Source organism: Zootoca vivipara, chromosome 12, assembly GCF_965207765.1.
Source record: "Zootoca vivipara chromosome 12, rZooViv2.hap1.1, whole genome shotgun sequence".
In the NCBI taxonomy this organism is placed as follows: domain Eukaryota; kingdom Metazoa; phylum Chordata; class Lepidosauria; order Squamata; family Lacertidae; genus Zootoca; species Zootoca vivipara.
The window spans coordinates 19,706,790-19,727,812 of NC_142595.1; the positions used below are offsets into that span (position 1 = coordinate 19,706,790).

Consider the following 21,023-nt stretch of genomic DNA (forward strand, 5'->3'; position numbering starts at 1 on the left):
CAGCTGTTTTTGGACTACAACTCCCATCATTCCTAGCTAGCAAGACCAGTGGTCAGGGATGATGGGAATTGTAGTGCAAAAAACAACAACAGCTCGAGACCCACGTTTGGGAAACACTGCTCTAACAGATTCTATAGCACCTGTTAGCTAGGGATCATGGGAGTTGTAGTTCCAAAACATCTGGGGAGCCAAGGTTGCCTATGCCTGACCTAAGGAGGCTGTGCTTTTAGGTTGCAGCTGTAGCCCAGTTAAATAAATCTTACACCACAATCCTGTGCCTGTTTACTCAGAAGCAAGTTCCACTGTGCTCAGTAGGTCTGGTAAGAATGTGTAAGATTGCAGGCCAACTAATTGCATGCATTTAATTGCCCAGTTAAATCTGTATAAATTTGTACGTGGTTAAGAAAGCTGTGGTTAAACCACTGAGCCTAGGGCTTGCTGATCAGAAGGTTGGCGGTTCGAATCCCTGTGACGGTGTAAGCTCCCGTTGCTTGGTCCCAGCTCCTGCCAACCTAGCAGTTCGAAAGCACGTCAAAATGCAAGTAGATACCGTGTTTCCCCTTTTTTAAGACACCGTCTTATAACTTTTTTTACTCAAAAAAACACACGGTGTCTTATTTTCAGGGGGCCAGAGGCCACTGGCTCGGGGTGCTGCTGGGCGCTCTGCGCGGCACCGAGGCGGCAGGCTGCTGGCTCGGTGCTCCGCCCAGCGCTGCTGGGCGCTCCGGGCGCTCGGCGCTGCAGACCGCCGGTTCCGGCGGCGGGGGGCAGGCCTCGGGCAGCTCTCCCCCCAAAAGAAGAGGCCAGGCGCTGCAGGGCGCTCCGAGCGCTTGGCGCTTCGGAGCGCTCCGCTCTGCAGCCGCCGATTCCGGCGGCGGGGCGGCAGGCCTCGGGCAGCTCCCCCCCCCCGCAAAAGAAGAAGCCAGGCGCTGCAGGGCGCTCCGAGCGCTCGCTGCTTCGGAGCGCTCCGCTCTGCAGCCGCCGGTTCCGGTGGCGGGGCGGCAGGCCTCGGGCAGCCCAAAGAAAAGAAAAGAAAAGAAAAGAGTCCAGGTGCTGCAGGGCGCTCCATGCATTCGCTGCAGCAACAGCAGCCGGTTCCAGGCCCCTCTGGCTGGCTGGGGCGCTCGGCGGTCTCGCATGGAGGTATGTCTTATTTTCGGGGGGTGTCTTAGATTTCACTAATGCTAAAAAATGCTGCCATGGCTTACTTTCTGACTACGTCTTAAAAAAGGGGAAACACGGTAAATAGGAACCGCTACAGTGGGAAGTTAAACGGCGTTTCCATGTGCTGCTCTGGTTTGCCAGAAGCGACTTTGTCATGCTGGCCACATGACCTGGAAGCTATACGCCGGCTCCCTCGGCCAATAATGCGAGATGAGCGCACAACCCCAGAGTCGGTCACGAGTGGACCTAATGGTCAGGGGTCCCTTTACCTTTAAGAAAGCATATTTCATTTTTGGAGGTTGCATCCACGGGTCACAAGCAAGCATCGTCTTTGAAGACTCATTTCCATGTGAGAATATCCTGCCATCTGTAAGTCTGTCCAGATTCTTCTTCTGGAAATAAATTGCCAGCTTTAATATGTAACCAGCTGTCCAATTAGTTGGGTGCATCTTTTAGTCCAGGGATGGTGAAGTGTTGGCCCTCCAAATATTGCTAGACTCCACCTCCAGCCAGCATGGCCCAATGGTCAGGGATAGGGGATTTGGAGCCCTGCTGTGAAAAGGACTCGGCGTTTCAATGGCAGCACTACCATGGTGAAGTCTGTTAAGTGCTGATAGGAGCCTGTGTGGTTTATAGGTCGGAGGCAGCGTTGGTGGCAATGACTACAAGTTTAAGGTCATCTATGAGGAAGGAGAGGACAGCAGCTGTCTGCACATCCGATATGGCTCTTACCACCGCTTGAAAGGCTTTCCCAGTTGTGTGGTCGCCAGTGGCGTAGTCAACTTCTTCCTCGCTCGTACTGAAGAGAGCAGGCGTGTTGGGTTTGACCCTAAGCTGCAAAGGGTGGCTCACTCAGGTAAGGCCATATGCCCCGCCCACTCCAAAAACCTCCATAGTGCTAACATTGTCCCTGGTAGCACTGTGGTCTAAAGCAGTGTTTCTCAACCTTTTTTGGGCCAAGGCACACTTGTTCCATGAAAAAAATCATGAGGCACACCACCATTTAAAAAGTTAAAAAAAATTAACTCTGTGCCGCCCTATATTGACTATATAATTATGACTGTAAGAAACACTTGCCAATTGCTGTGTTGGTTGCAATCTCCTGTAATAAGGCTTCACAAGCCGCTGATTTCTCTGCCAGCACAATCCTTTGCTCAGCAAGTTTCAGGTTGAGCTCATCCAGCCAGCTTCTTTAAGTTTGTTTAAAGCCACCCTCCCGTGGTGGTGGCTGTTGAGAGCTGCGCTCGCTCTGCGTCGTGACCCGGCCGGCTTCCTTTCCGGCGGGTCAGTGCTGTGCATTGGCGGCCGCCAGGCACGTGACAATGCAAATCGCCCTTCTCGTCGCCGCACGTCGCGGCACACCAGCCAGCGGAACAGCGGTTGAGAAACGCTGGTCTAAAGCACCAAGCCTCTTGGGCTTGCCAATCAGAAGGCTGCCACTTCAAATCACCGCCTGCGACAGGTTGAGCTCCTGTTGCTCTGTCCCAGCTCCTGCCAACCTAGCAGGTCTCTCTACCTGACGTCACCTTACAGTGGCATAGTTTAGGGGGGGGCAGAGGAGCAGTTGCCCTGGGCACAAAATTGTGAAGGGCACAAAATTTCAACCCGGTGCTGCCTTAGTACAGCTGCTCGCTTCCATTGTTGGACTCAGTTTAAAAGTGGCTTCTCCATGCAAACCAGGAAGTGACCCTTCCAGACAACGGAACGACTCTTCTTTTCTCATCTCTGTGGCTGAAATCTCCTGGGTGACGTGGGTGCCATTAGGCAGTTGGATGTGCATGGATGGATGTCCCTCCCTCCCTCCCCCCACACACCCGGGCACTGGCAACCCATGCTATGCCACTGATCCCCCTGTGGCGTAGGGGCAGGTGGGTGTGGTTTGGAGGGGAAAGGCCCCATGGGTTTAATGTGTGGGTTGGCCAGGAGTTGCGGCCCTGCTCCACACACTTCCTACATGCAGAGAACAAGTATGAACAGAGGTCTCTTATTCAAAAGTACCGTATGTCTTCTTAGTGACTTACTGCAGGGATGGGGAGTCTGTGACCGCCCCCCCCCCCAGTGTTGCTGGACTTCAACTCGCATCAGCCGAAGCCAGCATGGCCAATGGTCAGAGATGATGGGAGTTGTAGTCCAGCAAGAGCTGGAGGCCCAGAGGTTCCCTAACCCTAGTCGACTGACTTCTCTCGCCCCCAATCTTCCCTTCAGAATATTTTATGGATGGACTGGGGATTTTGCGGGTCGGCTCCTGCAATCATGTTGTCATTGGTCACCAGCCGCACGGCAGTGCGAAAAGCGCACGAGAGGCTGACGTCGAGAAGACTTACGGCAGATTCCGGGCCAATACTGAGGAGCAGGTCCGGTTCAAACTGGCTTTACATTACTTTAAGAACAGGATGAAATGCTACACAAAGGCTTGACCAAAGGCCGTCTTTCAACTCTACTGCTCCCGAATCCCCTAGATGGCACCCTTCAAGTGGCAAATGGGCTCATCTGAAGGGACTCTCGATTATCTTGAGCAAGCAACTGACTGGAGCCAGAAAACCTAGAGTGAAAACCAAAGTTCTTGCTCAAAATCATCTTTTGTGGGACTTCCCTGTTGCGGGGATTTCTCGCAACAGGACCCTACTGTGAAATGCGTATTTGAAGTGCCATGGATCTCCACAAACACTCCCTTCTTCCATTGAAACACCTGTGTGGTGAGACGGCAGCCATTTTTGTTATCTACTCTGTGTAAAAGGCAGTATATGGAAGTTGTATGCTGTGCTAAAGTGGAATTTAATTCCTCTACGGACTTTAACCCTGGCTGTTTTTAAAGCCAGCTCAAACCATGAAGCAAACCTTTCCTTTCCACTCTGGTTTTATTTCAGGTTGCTTTTTAATGTTTTTTTTTAATGCAACAGAAGGAGGCTGTGTTGAAGGGAGTGAATGTAAGCCCCTGGTCCTCTTAAGAGCATAATTATCAGCTAACTGGGTTGAAAGAGATTAAAAAGGGAGTCAGCTGTGGGCCGACTCCAGTGGGGACAACCCCAAAGGGGAGACTCCAAAGGGAACCACTCCTTTGGGGAGACATGGGGCAGGAACAAGAACCCATGTTACATTTTTGTGGTAGACAGGCTTAATGATAGAAGGTGGAGTGGACTTGCGAGTATGAGTTTGAAGAAGAAGAGGAGTTTGGATTTGATATCCTGCTTTATCACTACCCGAAGGAGTCTCAAAGCGGCTAACATTCTCCTTTCCCTTCCTCCTCCACAACAAACACTCTGTGAGGTGAGTGGGGCTGAGAGACTTCAAAGAAGTGTGACTAGCCCAAGGTCACCCAGCAGCTGCATGTGGAGGAGCGGAGACGCGAACCCGGTTCCCCAGATTACGAGTCTACCGCTCTTAACCACTACACCACACTGGCTCTCAGTGCGAGTTTGGGGCTGCATCTGGGTTCTGAGTGACAGTCAAGCCCCTGGTGCAAGTGGGAAGGTAAGGAGCTGGTTTGGAGTGAACATTGAGGTGGTTAGACCCTTTTGCACTTTTCACAGGGCAGTTGTTCACTTGCACTCGGAGCACAGTATCCTCCCGCAGAGTAGGATACTGTTATTTTGTTCCTCCCGTTAACTCCTAACTGGGGAGGGTGGGAAGCCTTAAGTTCTCCTTTGGTGGAGTTGAGCAGTTGCGTTGGAATGGAGAAAACCAAACACAGCGAACAAAAGACAAAAGTCTGAGTCACAGGGAACAGGTAGGGAAGATCCAGTGGTCTTGGGGAAGAGAGCTATGGAAAGGGCAGTAGGCGACATCGTCATAGGAGAGTGGGAAGCCAGACTCTTGATGTTGGTTGTCCCTGTTCAGCTGCACCCCCAGTAGACTTCAGTACCTATGCTGACCTGGTGATACTATTGGCTAACACCAGGTGAGTCCATGGGCGTACCCAGCATGGGGCGGGGGGCAGCTGCCCCCCCTAGAAGCAGGGCAGCTGGAGAGGACAGGCAGGGACGCTGCCTGCTGTGCTCCGCCTCAGCCTGCTTGGCTGAAGCGAAACGGCAGCAGCGGCAGCAAAGCTGCCTCTGTTGAAAAAAACCTGGACCTGGACCTGGGCTAACTTCAGCCCACACTCCTTCAAGTCACAGTGAGCACAGCACAGAAAGTGCTGCCCCACAATGCTCCGCGGCATGTGCTCACCGTGACTTGAAAGAGTGTGGGCTGAAGTTAGCCCAGGTCCAGGTTTCCTTCAACGGAGGCAGTTTTGCTGCTGCTGCCTCGTTTTAGCCACTGCTGCCATTAAAGGAGCGGGAGAGGCAGGAGTGCAAGCGCGGGTGGCTCTGTGTGCTGCCTTGCAAACGGCCCCTTTTCCTCTGGGGGGGGGGCGTGGACGTTGACCATGCCTCCTGGGGGGATCCTGGCCACGTCATTGCCAGCTAGCCAATCGGGTGGCTGGGGGGCGTGGCTGGTGTGCCCCCCTAGCTTTGCTCCTGGGTACGCCCATGGGTGAGTCCACAAGAGATCATGGCCGAGATGGTCTACCTGGTGCATGTTACGGAGACCCAGGAGGGCAAGCAGGTGGTGGCGGCTGACCCTACCCAGCTTTGTCCACCTGGGTATTTTGTGCAGCATCAGTCAAGGTCAGAGGGACAAGGTGGCGCACGGCTGTCATCCAGAAGTCCTGTCATTCCCAACATGAGGCCAGTCCCTCAGGGAACTCAATGTGAACTGGCACAATGGGGATCTTATCTGCACTATCCTGCTGCCCATCCACCTCCCTCTCTTGATGCCAATCTCTGGTTTGGTGTTGGTTCTAGACTTCATGGCTTTCCATGACAACCATGGGGCTGTTTCAGTACAACATGCACCTGACATATGCCGTAGGTTACTGTATATACCCTGTGCCTGGTTTTTGCCACATAGGGGACTGGCAAGGATATGGCGAGTGGGCAGCCATCACTCTATTTTCACATGGGCAGATTGTTTTCTGTTGTGGATTGGCCCCTACCCGCAGGGCTGGGGGACCAGTTAAGTTGGAGACAGATGGAGTCTGATATATTCCTGAAAGTTTTGGGAAAATTTTCCAGGCAGTATGACTGGTACTCCTGTCAAGGCCCACGTTTCACAGTGTAATACTGAGATGGAGAGAAGGCCATCGGCACAATCACTCCAAAGCTCCCTCTCTGACCACAAATAGTTAAGGAATTTGTGGTTTTCTGAGGCCCTCTGGGCAATGAAGCAAGCTAGACAACTGGAGCACAGGTGGTACAAGTTGTGGCTTGAATCCGACCACAAAGAGGTGCAAGTACACAGTCTCACCTTTCATGTGCTTCTAGCAAAGAGCATATACGTATCTCAGCCCCCTGTTGCTTCCCGAATGAATCGCTCAGCAGAGCTGTCTAGAGACTGTTAAATTGGTTGGTACCTCCTCATTTGCAATGGACCACTCAGTAGCCTGCTGTGAAAAATCTGCAAGGCACTTTTGAGGGCAAAAAACCACTCGGATCCATGCCAGTTAGTCCAGGTTTGTTGGGAGATCGCACAAGCAGCACTGTTGGGGGACCAATTCCAGCTGATGATGGCATGGACAGGACACCTGTGGCCATGAGGCTGAGTGCATACCCTCTTGAGCTCAGCCCAACGTGGGTGATAAAATCTAGTATTGGACTACTGCAATGCGCTCTATGTGGGGCTACCTTTGAAGGTGACCCGAAAACTGCAATTAATCCAGAATGCGGCAGCTAGACTGGTGACTGGGAGTGGCCGCCAAGACCACATAGCACCGATCCTAAGAGACCTACATTGGCTCCCAGTACGTTTCCGAGCACAATTCAAAGTGTTGGTGCTGACCTTTAAAGCCCTAAACAGCCTCAGTCCAGTATACTTGAAGGAGCGTCTCCACCCCCATTGTTCATCCCGGACACTGAGATCCAGCGCCGAGGGCCTTCTGGCGGTTCCCTCACTGCGAGAAGCAAAGCTACAGGGAAGCAGAGGGCCTTCTCGGTAGTGGCACCCGCCCTGTGGAACGCCCTCCCATCGGAGGTCAAGGAGATAAACTACCTGACATTTAGAAAACACCTAAAGGCAGCCCTGTTTAGGGAAGTTTTTAATCTGTGATATTTTAATGTATTTTGGTATTTGTTGGAAGCCGCCCAGAGTGGCGGGGGAAACCCAGCCAGATGGGCGGGGTATGTATAAATAAATAAAAAGTGGGGATTGACTCAGTGGGTGCAGGGAGTGGTTAATGCCTCATTACACTTTTGCTCAATGCCTTGAAAGGGATGGCGAGAAGGCCCCACGTGGAGACGCCCTCCTGACTCCAGAGCATTTAGAAATATTACTGAGCGGTCTCGTATTATTCCCTTCCTGTGCAAGGCGATTGGGAGATCGGTGCCTGGCCAGCTGCAGCAGGCCTGGAGCGAGGGAAGCTGGTCCCGAACAATCTGCTTTTTGCAGACTTGCTCCCAAGAATGGTCTTTGGGATGCTTTGTCTGAAATGTTCTAACCCTACAAAAGAAGAGAAGCATAGCTTTTATGGGGTGATCGGAAAAGAGTCAACTGAACCATAGTTGAGAAGATGGGACTCGGATCAGCCAAAGCAATGGAACTGTAGCCCTAGCCAGAGGTGGTCAGTGATAATACCCTGATCAACTTTGGGGGGGGGGAGAGGAATACCAAAGTCAGAACTTCACATCCTATTCCCAAAGTGATTTACTGGTTCTAATCATGTATGGTTGTAGCTGCTCAATTGGGCTAGGCATTTTGCATGCAGCCATGGTTTGTCAGTTGCGGTTACCCATCAAACTCAGGGAATGTATGTTCAGAAATGCCCTTGGTCTGGAAAAGTTCCCCCACCCTACTTACAGGGTTGTTGTAAGGATGAAAGCACATGAAAAGCACAATTAATGATGATTTGAATATTAATTCAGGGCACAAATTAAAATATTTTTTTCCGTTTTATTAAAAAAAATGAAACAGTGGAGTAAAGCAGTTTGTGGCAATAACCAAGCTGGAAGTAAAAATGGAGCTAGCAGTCCATCTGTAGTCGCAACTTTGGATCTGAGCCAACGAACCTGCCTCATGCAATAGACAAGAAGTCTAAGAACAGAAAGGGGAATTGAAAGAGAGAAACGATTTTAAAAAAAACAAAACAAAACTTTTAATACAGTTGACCAAAAGGGAGGAAAACAATTGTTAAGAGCACAGCCTTTCAGATTTAGTCTGAATTTGTGATGATTTCAATGGCTTAGAATAAAAAAAGAGAAAACAGTGGACACTGTTGTTTTTTTTACATGTCCTTATAACGTTGTACGGCAGACAGATATATTTTCCCCCAAATTCACATAACCTTGTTGCATATACATGTGACTTGTCATAAAATCGTTTTAACAACCGATTGCTCTGAAGGAAGGTAAATTGGGACCTACACCCAAGTAGCAAAATAGCTTTAATACAAGGTCTCCAGCAAAGTTACTGAAAGTTGTAAACTTCTTGCTGTTGCCTTTTTCACACCTGAGATGGCTTCAGAGAAAGACTAGAGACATTCACAAGGTTAACTAAACTAACCCTTCCGTGTTCAGAGGCAGTATTTCTGATGCTGGTGGCAAAACAACGGGTGGCTGGAAAATGACTGTCATTCCTCACTCTGATCTTCCCAGAGCCATCTAAGTTGTTACTGTTGGAATCAAGACTGCTAGCCTAAAGCTGGACTTACGGACTCCCATCCAACAAAACAATTCTTACGAGTCCCCACCCTCGCCTCCCAGTTCAAGTTATTTCAATTAAACGTTGACACAGATCTAGTGAGGTTGCTGTTGGGGTGTGTGTGTGTGTTCAGTACCCTCAAATGAGGAAAAGATTTGCAAAAGACTGTGCACTTGTGGATCTAAGGCATAATTCAATCAATCACTGCTGGATAGCTGTCTCAACTCTTGTCAGCGCTTATGCTAAGAACGTGGAAAGGAAATGGGAGTGGGGATTTATGGTGGGGTTTTGCTAGGAAAGAGGAGAAACACGTAATCGGGTGGTGTATTTAAAACAAAGTCATAAAAGGGGTGATGAAACAGTTGAGGTTGCGGGGCTCTTACAAACTAACACACACTTTAAAAACCAGGGTCAATCGACTTGTAGAGGGGAGCTGGGTAATAATGCAGCCTTGGTAGACCACCAGCAGCTGGCCAGACAGCATTGTTGTCAAAATAGCTTGTGGCTATGAATTGTTTCTCAATAGAGAAACTACTTCCCAGTCTCCGTTGCCTTTACCCTCCCTCACAGCAAAGCGGCAAGGGATTATTTTGCCACCGTTTTACAGGCGGATGCTCGAGCAGCCGTGATTCTCTGTCCTGGCAATAAACGCAATCTAACCTGTAGAAGCCACAGACTTGGTGGTTTCCTGTATGTGCCTATCCTGCTCACTTCTGATGCTTCTGGGCGTGCACACACACACACACACACAGCTTAAACGCGCCCTGCTCCCGTTGTTCTTTGGATCTGGGCCAACGACTTGTCCCAGTGATTCCGTAGCAGGAATCAAGACCGCGGCTTCTACTTGCAAACACACCTTGCCTCTAGCCCATCATTCCACAGCCCTCTACAAATTCCCCCAAGGCTGCTTTAAAATGCAGAGAGCGCCCGTAATTTCTAGTTCATTCATTTATTAAGCAGAACAATAATTTCTTTGGAAAAAAACAAACAGAAGTATTTTTCTCCCTACACTACACAGCATGTTGTATTATCACTACCCTATTTACTTTTTCTTTTTCAATCTATCGGTGCTAAGAGGTAGATAAACAAACATGAATTGGTTATATTCATTCATATTATATGTATATATGGTCATCATGCCCTTTAGGCTGGCATGACATGCAGCTCAAACAGGCACTTCGGGGTGCTGCTTGATAACGCTGGCTGAGAGGCTTGGGGAGGTCGGAGGGGTGGCACCCAACCTGAATTAAGCCAAGGCACGGGCTGGTGCTGGGAGGGGTCTTTTCCCTCTTCCGTCATGAACACACAGTGCACGGAATGACCCTGATTAAAAGGGAGAGAGTCAGATTTAAGGAAGCCGTGACTTAGGATTCCTACTGCTGGAGAAATGCAGGACCAGGGCAGGCATTTTAAAGGCTAGAAGTGAGCTTTCGAGTCCCACAGAAAACTCTCTATTACTCAGGCCTCACTGTTTGAAAGCAAAACTGGAAGCAGAGGTGGTAGGGCTAGACTCAAGCTGGTCCAGCCAAGTTTCTGCTTTTTGGAAGCAGACAGCAGCCCTGATCTGGTGCAAGTAGGATTTTATATCTACTAAAAAAGGGTTCTGCCGGTGTTCAATGGGCGAGCGCGGTACTCATACTGCCAGCTAAAAATGCACGCACAACCTCAAATACTCTACCCTGCATAGTAGGCACTCTTTGATTCTGCCACTCTAGAACAGGGAAACTGTTTAGATCCCTGGACAGCTAAATCCTGGTCGAGAGGGTTCCATTTCTATAGGCACAGCCAGGAAATTAATTCTGTATTCCCTTTGCGATTACAGAATCAAAGAAGTAGAAGGTATTGCTCCATGACCTGCTCTGTTGGGCCATTGCACCACCCTTGGGAGGCAGATAAGGCCAGGCCAGCTTATTATATTCAGTATTGGGATATTTTGAAGGACAAAGTGGGTCCCGGTCAATCCCCCCACCCCCGCTGCTTCAGGATATCTGATAGTTGCTTACAATTTAAATCAGACCCCTGCGCCAAATGGTTATCATCTTGTATGAAGGCAACAAAATGCCCAAAAGGCACCAGTTTCCCTGAAAATTGTGTAAACCAGTCATTCCATCAAAAAGCACATGCCCTTTTTGGGGGGTAGAGGGGATGCTATATATTGTAGGCAGGGACCAGTGACAGGAATCTTACCTTCTTCTCTCTTGACACTCCCCACATAGCTACGGTACTACTTAGTTTACTGTCACTGCCAACCCAGCTAGACGTGCTTCATGCTTTGAATGCCATTCGTATCAAATCGATCCTTGCCTGAAACGGCTGCCCTCTTTTGCCTGTACACCCAACTGCAAACCAAGGAAGATAATTTAGCTTTCAAAAAGTCAAAACGTGTAAAAAGATTCTGTAATCGATGATGAGGATGCAGGATTCAAATACAGATTTAAAGGAGTGAGAAGACTAACACTGTATTATTATTATTATTATTATTATTATTATTATTATTATTATTATTATTTTATTTTCAAGAGGGTTGTTTAGCCAAAATTTAAGCCAGGGTGTGAACGGAACAAATGGTGATGTACCATTGTATTTTGCCTATTAGAAGGCAAGTGATTCTCACCCTTTGCAGATTCTTACAATCAGCTTCCAATGTGTTTAAGCTGATTGCTGTGGGATTTTGGGGGGGGGGATTTTGTACTCTCCCGCATAAGAGACACCACTTGCATTCATTCTTACTACGGATGCTTGCTAAAACTTCACTTGAATGGTCAGCTTCCTCCGTGGCTCCACATGCACAGTGATTTAAGCTACTGAAGAGTAAAATATGGCCTACATCCACCTTATCGGAATCTTCCCTGCTTTCACAAGACATGGCCGAACGTCTTGCCTCCCACCAGTTCTGTTCGGTATAGAACAACTACGGAAGAACTCCTGGGTCAGCTGGCTGTGTGCAAGTCAAACTCTTTCATCTGAACGGACCTTCCATGCAGCTGCTGGTAGGTGATCCCTCTCATCCAACGTGGCCTTACAGAAAATTCCAGTTGGCACGATGCCTTGGACTAAGCTATCCAGCCTTCTAGTTACAGGTAGGTAGCCGTGTTGGTCTGGCGTAGTCAAAACAAAATAAAGAGATTCCTTCCAGTAGCACCTTAGAGACCAACTAAGTTTGTCATTGGTATGAGCTTGGTATCTGAAGAAGTGTGCATGCACACTAAAGCTCATAACAATGACAAGCTTAGTTGGTCTCTAAGGTGCTACCAGAAGGAATTTTTTTATTTTCTATCTAGCCTGTTTACTAAAATTCATTGTTTGGATTTTCAGGAGTTGTTCCTGGGCTGAAAAGCAGGATGCACTAACACTGCCCCCAAGGCATTTTCAAGCTGTCTTCCCAAGGAACTTGAGATCTGTAATGTCTTCATGTTTCCGAGTTCTTCTGGGGGGGGAACTACAGCTAAAGGGGTAATGGCTTCTTCCCTCTCTTCTCCAGGTTTGGTGCAGCAGAATCCAGCTTGTTGCTTCTTGAAGGTATCAGAAAAACACTCTGATTCAAACAGGAGGCTTGGGGGGGACGGGACGTGTCTCTCTTTATTAAAATTATTATAGCACGTGGCTTGGAAGCGTCACCTGCTAGTGACTGACTTATTCGCTCTGATGTTGTGACTGAACTACGTAACAGACTGAAAAGACTTAAGAGCCTTTCAATGAAAAGCAACAGAAATCAGGCCTGCAAGTGCTTCTGGCATATGAATCAATTCAACTGTGAAATAAGAGAGGTCCATTATGGTCTAGAGAACAGTGTTTTCCAAGCTGTTTTTGGACTACAATTCCCATCATCCCTGACCACCGGATCTGCTAGCTAGGGGTGATGGGAGTTGTAGTCCAAAAACAAGTTTTTGGAGACCCAAGTTTGAGACTCAAGGAAAGGACAGAACAAAGGCACAGGTTCTTTAAACTCGAAGCCCCTGTCCCAGGATGGATGTAGCCTATGTCTTGCATACAGGAAGTCCCAGGTTCAATCTCTGGCATCTCCAGGTAAGACTCCTGCCTGCAACCCTGAAGAGCTGCTGCCTGTCAGTGTTGTAGATAATTCTGACCTAGATGAACCATTGGCCTTACTTGGTATAAGGCAGCTTCCTATGTTTCTATATACCCTGCCCCACAAACCCATGCCAAGCAATGCCAGCTGCCACGAGGTAAGTGGGAGGTAATCTCTGAGCAGCTATGGCTAGTGTTGCCGATCTTCAGAATAACACATCCTGGTTGTGAAAACTGGTGTTGCTTGCACCACAGGAGTTTCCTTGTTGCAGAACTTACAAAGTTCCCGAGAGAGCAGAATTCACAGGTGACATGCTTGTGAGCTTTTGGGCTGCCTTTGGGGCTCCCTGCCGTATTTTGGCCAGACAGTGCCACTAAGCCTGTTTTACTGAATCCCACTGCACCAGAACTAAAGTGAAGGGTAAGAGTTTGTGATGCAGCTATGGCAAAAGTTAAGAGAAGCCACCATTCCACTGCATACGTTATCTTTACTACTCTTCCTTGAGGTAGCTGTCCCAATTTAGGGGGAAATGGTGGTAGCCGGACGATCCTAGGATTCTTTTTTCCCATCTTATTCAAGGCTTATATAGGGAAACAGCCTCAGAGTGTGGATAATTCTCTCTCTCTCTCTCCCACACACACTCACACAAACACTCACACACACTCTTCTAGAATTCGTATCTTACTGTGAACTTTGAGGTAGTATATGCATGCGTAAATTTCATAGCTATTAACACCTGTGTATCCTCCAAGGAATAAAGTTATGACAGAGCCTCTTAAATTTCAAAAAACTTTTTGAAAAGCCAAATTCGTATCTGGCACACATCTTTGAAAAAAGAAAGAAAGACCTTGTTTTGTTCCCATCTTTCAAAAAGAAAAAAAGAAAAGAAAGCCAGGTCAGATGAATGACTCTGGGATCATTATGACCGCCCGAGTCTGATTCCTCTTCACGGCTATGCGCCTGGATTCCAAAGCCTTGTTTCTTAATTCTAAAGCAAGTTAAGCAACCGTTTTTGGACATGCCAGTACTTGTGGGTGACCTAAGACTCGGGATACCTTGAGAAATCTTCAGAAGGCATATGAGGGGGGAAAACCCGAAAAGAAGACGACGAAAGTAATCTGGTCCTTGGACCAGATTCCATTTAAAAACATTCCAGATTTGGTCCTAAGAGAACCGAAGTGTGAGCACAAAGTCAATTTTCCAAAACATATTAGCCGTTAAGAGTTCCACTGTACCCCCCCCCCACACCTTTAGAACTCCACATGGAAATCCCAACCTAATATTAACTGTTGTGTAGGCTGTAGGTGGCGCTGTGGTCTAAACCACAGAGCCTAGGGCTTGCCAATCAGAAGGTCGACAGTTTGAACGGTCCCAGCTCCTGCCAACCTAGCAGTTCAAAAGCACGACAAAGTGCAAGTAGATGAATAGGTACTGCTCCGGTGGGAAGGTAAACGGTGTTTCCGTGTGCTGCTCTGGTTTGCCAGAAGCGGCTTAGTCATGCTGGCCACATGACCCGGAAGCTGTACGCCGGCTCCCTCGGCCAGTAAAGCGAGATGAGCACCGCAACCCCAGAGTCGTCCGTGACTGGACCTAACGGTCAGGGGTCCCTTTACCTTTACGGCTGTGAATATTCCACATATTCACTAAGAATCTGGAAGGCCACTCTCAGGTTAAGGTTTCTAGACCTCCTGGCACTGCTTAAATCCATGCTTTAAAAACAACCGCCAGAAATAGCCTTGATGGAAGTTCCAATGGTCATAGGGTTATTTGCTTTTCACAGCTCCCTGCCCTGCCCCCATCGCCCCTAAGTCATTTGTGCCCCTGAAGTCTTTAAGTTTCTCCACCGCCCCATTCCTCCTCTCCAGCAGGCCTTTAAAAGTAAGGAAAAACCAAACCAGCATGCCAATGAATTCCATTTATGTCAAATTCTAAAAGAGGAGGCTCGTTCTTTCTCAATCGGTCCCTCCCCGTAGCTGGTGGGCATATGGCAGAGGGCGATGGGCCGGTAAGGATATTCTCCCACCATTGTGCAAAGGCTAGGGTGCCTGGACAGGTCTGAGTTTGCCAAGGAATCCTGGCATGCCTGACACCAAACCCCAGCACATTGCAGAGGATGCTGGGGCACATTCTAAGGGGTGCACACTATATTTCTGTGGGGTACTTGCTATGCACGACCCCATTATTGCCCCACATTAAATGGAGAGCGCATCTTAGAACACGGGTCCCCCCCCACCTGGGTGCAAGGTAAGGTGGGTATTAGCAATCAAGCCATCCCTTGGGAAATCTTGTCGGCCTCTTCTGAGCCCTCTAAGTTCCCCATAACACAGCCTGAGTGAGGTATTTATACCAGCTTAATTTGCAGAAGGCTGGATGAAGATATGAAAGGCTTCATCCACGCTCTTTATGTTTCAGGAACTGTAGCTTGTTAAGGGTGCTGAACATTGTTAGGAGACCCCGACACTCCTCACAAACCTACAATTTCCAGAGTTCCTACGGAAGAGGGGTTGAGTGTTAAACCACTCTGGGAATTGGGGTCTTAGAAGGGTCTCCTATCAATGGCTCAGCATCTGTTAACAAACTGCAGGGTTCTGTGCCTGTTTAAAAAGCATCACCCTCATCTCCAACATTTTCTGGTGGAGCTGAGAGCTCTTTGATTAAGAGATCTCTAGGCTCCTCAAATAACTACACTTCCCAGGGCGCAATGGGCTGGGAGAGGGAGCCGGGAGAGTTACGTTGGCTTGGATTTGCAGTCGTGTTGCGCTAAGGACGACATTTCCTGTTCTCTTAATGGACTTTCAAAATATACTTGCTCCCTAACAAGTTCAGAAGGACTTCAGCACATGGGATGATGTGCAGTTAAAAGCCAAGATGCTTAGCAGCACTGAACAAGCAGGGGGATGCCTTCACCCTCACTCTTGGGGCAAAATAGGATGCACACTAAACCATAATTAAAATGGCAGCAAACGGGTCAAACCGTGTTCTTGTGGAGTTCCAGTGCACCTAACTTTCCAACTTAAGCTCACAGTGATAGGCTGAGGTATTAACGTAACCAGCAAAATAATTTTTCGTTCCCTCCCTTTTGGAAAGGAGTCACTTTTCCTTGCCTTGCCAAGTAGGCTTTTGCTACACAGAAACATGTTACAGATTTTCTGCGTACTGTCTCCGAGCCATTTTCAGACTGCTCGGTAGTTAGAAAGAAACAAATAACCAATAAAAGTGGTTTCCCAAGCTACTCACGTTACACAATCATGTTAAACCCATATTTAACTTTTGACAATGGGTGGGAAATGGCTGAGGGGGGTCCTATATTCCCAGAACTCTTTCTGTCAGAGAGCTTGTTCCAACATTTTATTTTATTTTAAGAGAAGCCAGTGGGATTTTCAGCATTTTCCTGGCTGTTTACAAATCAGAATTTGAGGTAAAGCTGGGGTTAGTACTTTGGGTGAGAACTCAAAGCCCTCAGTACCCCATTACGGCCATGAAATTAAAAATGATTGTAGCAGGAGGAAGGAATCAACTTGAGGTCCTGGGGGAAGACGGGCAGGAACAGGCAGATCGAAACAGCAAATAGGCGCCAGGTCCAAGGCTGAATATGTCAAATTCTCATTTCAACTGAAGCCACGAACATAGTCCTAGTATGTTAGAAATTTGTGGTGGCTTCTGCTTCCCAGAAGCTGTAAAACTGGGAGCTGTAAGTCATCGAACAAAAATTTCAAAAGCGTTCGACAAATGTGGACATTAAAGAGAGGCAAATCTCTGTGCAAAACTCACAATTTGGTGGCGGAAAAAAATGGCATGCCTTAGTGGCACGATATAGTGCGACCGGACTCCAATGGCTGTGCATTAACAACCACAAAAAAACAACCCAACAAATTACTGAAAGCAAAAACCTTAACATTTTACCAGCTTTGTACAGAACTCTCGTCACTGCAATATCTAGTCATCATCTACATTTGAGTTAAAAACAGGCCCAGTGCCCCCCCCCGCGCCCCATCACATACAGAAGCTCCCTTCTTCCAATCACGGCCTGTTAAAACTATCATGGAAGTTTACAGGATCCCTGCATTGCCAATGATTTGAACACCAAAAAGCCCAGGGTGTTGAAGCTGCCTGGTTCTGATGGTTAATTCTATGCCTATTTGGAAAATGGCAACCACCCCACCCAGAACAAACATTTATCCATTTATCTAGAATTGTTTTAAAAACTGCACACAGCAACAATTAGATTCTAAGAGCGTTGGGAGAAGGGCGGGAGTGTGTGTGCCCCCCCCCCACCTCTTCTAAGATTGCAGTTTGAACCAAATACCCAAAATTGCTTGCTGTTGACAAACAAAACACCCACTTTATTTGTCATGGCTGATGTCTGAATAATAATCTTTAAAAACTGGTGTATGCAAGTCTGTATTAAAAGCAGAGAAGTGAGAGATTTATTTTTTAAAAGAAGGAAAGTGATTTACCACCCACCCAGTTTCTGTAGGGAAAAGAACAGATGCAGGGGTGATATTAGGGGGCGACCGAGGGGCCCCTCTGCCCCAGGTCTTTTGCAAAACACCCCAGTTTCCCTGACCCTCCCACCTCCTTTTTAAAACTTTAAAAGCGCCTTTCTTTGCTTACATTCTGAAAGGTTCGCCTGAATTTGCATCTCTACGTTTTTAAGCATATGCAAATTTGTGGCATGGCCCAGGTATTTTTAAGGATCTAGCAATGCCCCTGAATAGATAAGATGCATTTGAAACAATACTCTTCTCCCTTCCTAATTTTATAAACCGTTCCTGGTTTCCTTTCCTACCAAGGGAGTACCTTGCAACTTTCCTAAACTGATAAAAGGGGCCAAAAGAAAAAAGAAAAAGAAAAAGAAACCACACCAGCCCGTAACATTGATCATGGGCTAACATCAAAGTTTTCCAGTCAAAAAAGCAGATTAGAGAGCCATATGGTTAGCTGTATGTGTTGTCAAAAGGAAAATCTGGTACTTGATGATTCTAGAAGCTGGGAATTTTGGGGGTTGTTCTTCTCAGTCTCTATAATCTCTACAGAAAAGGGTAGTCGCTGTTTTTTTAAAGAGCAAAGATACATTGAGCAGCCTGATAAAGCAACCCTCAAAAACACCAGAATTCCCAGCTTATATGTGGGTAAAGGAGTCTCTGGGGAAAACTGTGTCAAACTGGCCTCTCAGGAATTCATTTACAACAGATGAAAAATTACACATTCAGAGGGCTTTCTGCTCCAAGTGCAATGGAGAGTAGCAAACGCAACTTCCTTTAAAAAAACAAACAAACCCTCCACAAACCTTTTCAAATAATGTCAGCTGGGGTTGCGCTTTTTATCCTTGAGAAGGTACAAAAACCACACCCAAAATGGGCTCCCATTTCTTTTTCTTTTCTTAAAAAAAATAACGGCCTGCTTCTCCCTCAGTAAAACTGAGGTAATCTTTGTAAAAAATGTCACAGCACTATAGCGGAAAAGAGGGTCAAATGTTTACAAGGTCAAGAGTTGGGTTCTGATTCTTAAAGTTTTGTTCCTGATCTGCATAGTTCCTTGATCATCATCAGCCTCCGAATCCTCGACTAACTCAAACCTCCATTTCGATTTCTCTGGTTTTGCTGCAGTGAAGGTTGAGTTTACGCAACCAAAGGCCCTCAACTGTGTGATGTCTCTGGTGGTTTCCTCACCTGGCCACTTGTATAAATTAAGCACAGCCTGGTCCCATGAGGCTGGGGAAGCTACTATCTCCCTAGCTTGGACACTCAACCATGGACCAGCTGTTGGAAAACATGGCTGAGAAAATCCCACCTTTTGTAGGCCAAACAGCAAAATCCATTGATATCCAAATCCGGAGAGAACAGGCCTGAACTTTAATTAATCCAAGTAACCAACCACCTACATTGATCAAGTAAACTCACCCCAACACCCAAATTAAGTGAATTTAAATCAGGACCAGACTCTAGACTACAGCTTGGTGTTTTGTTTTTCTTATATATGCCTTTCGGAGGGTGGCGTCTAATCACACAAATTTTAACGATTTGGACACTGTAATCAAAAGGTGCAGATCCTATACCAGCCATACTTTTGAGGGGCTGAAAATTACTATTTGATTCTTGGAGTAAAGGCAAAGACTTGAGCTGTCGTTTTTAGGGGTGGAAGGAGATCTGCCATCTTTTCCGCTACGTCTGAAGTCTCTGTCGTTCTCCATAGAGAGCTCATAACACTGCCGACCTGCATAACAACTTCTGGCTCATAAGAAATTATGAAACTTAACTTCTCTTTTCATTAAAAAAATAAAATATTCAAGACTATCAGCTTTTATATAAAATATCAGCAAGCCCAAAAACAAAACAATTGCTGAGGTAACTTCATACCTTGAGGTAGCTTTTTCCCCTCCACATTTTTCTCTCATTTTTCTTTTTTTTCCCTATTTCCCCCGTCCTTTTCCCTTAAAACACACAGCAATGCCTGACCTTCCTGCACACGTCTCTTTGTTGGAAGGCATTAAAAAAGGACAGAAATTGCTTCAGTGTAAACAGCAAGATCCATGCAGCCGCTTCAATCTAAAATTCAAAGTTGTCAGTCGAGCATTAGGAACGTGGAAAACACATTGGAACTGGATTTGCCTGCTGTCGCTCAACCCAAACCTGGATCTCGAGGCTTTTGTGGGTGGGACAAACAGGCCCAGTTCCAAAGGTACTTGTTAAACCTGGACATCCAGCAAGTCAAATCAGAACAGAAGTCTTGTCTCTGCTAATACAGATGTGCATTGCAATGCAAAGATTGCTTTGCCCCACAGAACTCTTTTTCACTGCCCTTCTTTCAGGGATGGCAAAATTTGATCCACCACGACCCGAAACCCATGCTGATGTCAATGTGCTTGGCTTAAGATCACAGCGTTAGCTTCAAAAATCAGGTCACATGTACCTCTAGACTAAATCTCAATTATTTCTATGCAATTTTATTCCCAAATTGAGAGAGCTTAAAACCCAGAAATCTTGATTTCCCCAGAATCTGCACATTCGGATCGAAAAGTCCATTGCAGCAGCCTCTCTGAATGGAATTGAGATCTTTGGACATGTAAGAAAGTCATATAGTTTGCTCTCTGCCCTGGATACATGATGATTCCTCCTGGGCTAGTTTTGATGTCCATGCTCACTACTCAGAACTGCCCTGGGGGTGACAGATGTGCAAGAAAAAGACTAATTTGTAAGCAGGCTGGTACATTGCCTTCCCCAGCTGCCTCTGCAAAGGTGACTTGACAGCTCGTCCTGCTCTTTTAAGACTAAGCAACATCGGGTGTGCCATGGCAATGGAAATCCCATGTACACTTACTTGGAACTGAACTGGAGTGGAACTCGCTTGCATGTAAACCTGTGTAGGTCCCAATCCTATGCACACGGACCTGGAGTAAAGCCCTCTTAGAAGCTAGTGAGTGGGCAGGGCTAATTCTAAATGGTGGGGGATCAGGCCTGCAGCTCTTTTAGGTTAACGGGGGAACATAAACACACACAGAGGAGCATGCTTTGGATGATACTGCTGCAAATCCATTTTGAATCCAAATCGCAGGAAAATTAGCCCTGGAATCACCTGAGTTTGAAGCTCTCTGGAGCACTGTGGGGATTGGGTGGGTGGGTTTTCCGCAGGGGAAATTTAACCCATCAAGTGCCTGATTGAACGCAGAGACAAAACTTTGTTCGGTAATCTGGCTGCCAGGCAGGCAGTTTCCTGTCCTTCACAGATACTCACAAATTCATTGTATTCATATTCGTATAACACATTTCTCTCTCTTTCTTTTTAAAGTTCGCATAAGAGTGACTGGGATCAGTAACCACATTACATTCTTCTGATGTCTATATTTGGTATCGCCTCATAAAGACGTTCGACATTCCTGTGGCAGAAAAGATCTTTCCCTCCCCCCCCCTCCCCAAAATTAAATCATTCCAATTCTCAAGAAAAAATTACTTTTGGTTTCAGTTTAGCCCCCCCCCCCCAGTATTTCCTCCCTTCCCAACCCCCAGATCAAAATCCAAATATAACTTTTTTGTTCATATTGGACTCCTCGAGCTCCCTGGGAGCGGGATTCAGACACACTAGTTTGTTTTCTACAGCAGTACCTGGGGCAGGTGGCAATTTAAACCTGGGGTTTAAGGTCCTTGATAATGCTATCCTA

At 47.1% G+C, this 21,023-nt stretch overlaps 1 protein-coding gene across 7 annotated transcripts in view; it reads left to right on the forward strand.

Annotated features, from left to right (window-relative positions):
* B4GALNT2 (beta-1,4-N-acetyl-galactosaminyltransferase 2 (SID blood group)) overlaps positions 1-20,677 on the forward strand; it is a 51,264-nt gene extending 30,587 nt beyond the window's left edge. For 3 of the 7 annotated variants that reach the window (XM_088654571.1, XM_035135150.3, XM_088654569.1), the window contains 2 exons: positions 1,801-2,020; positions 3,370-7,676. In XM_088654571.1, the coding sequence (XP_088510697.1) occupies positions 1,801-2,020; positions 3,370-3,581 (432 nt within the window). In that variant the 3' untranslated portion in view covers positions 3,582-7,676. Of the gene's footprint in view, positions 1-1,800; positions 2,021-3,369; positions 7,677-12,150; positions 12,289-12,316; positions 13,666-20,653 lie in introns of those variants that run through there. The other 4 variants (XM_088654572.1, XM_088654574.1, XM_088654570.1 and 1 more) reach the window with 4 other exon arrangements.
* The last annotated feature ends 346 nt before the right edge of the window (positions 20,678-21,023 follow it).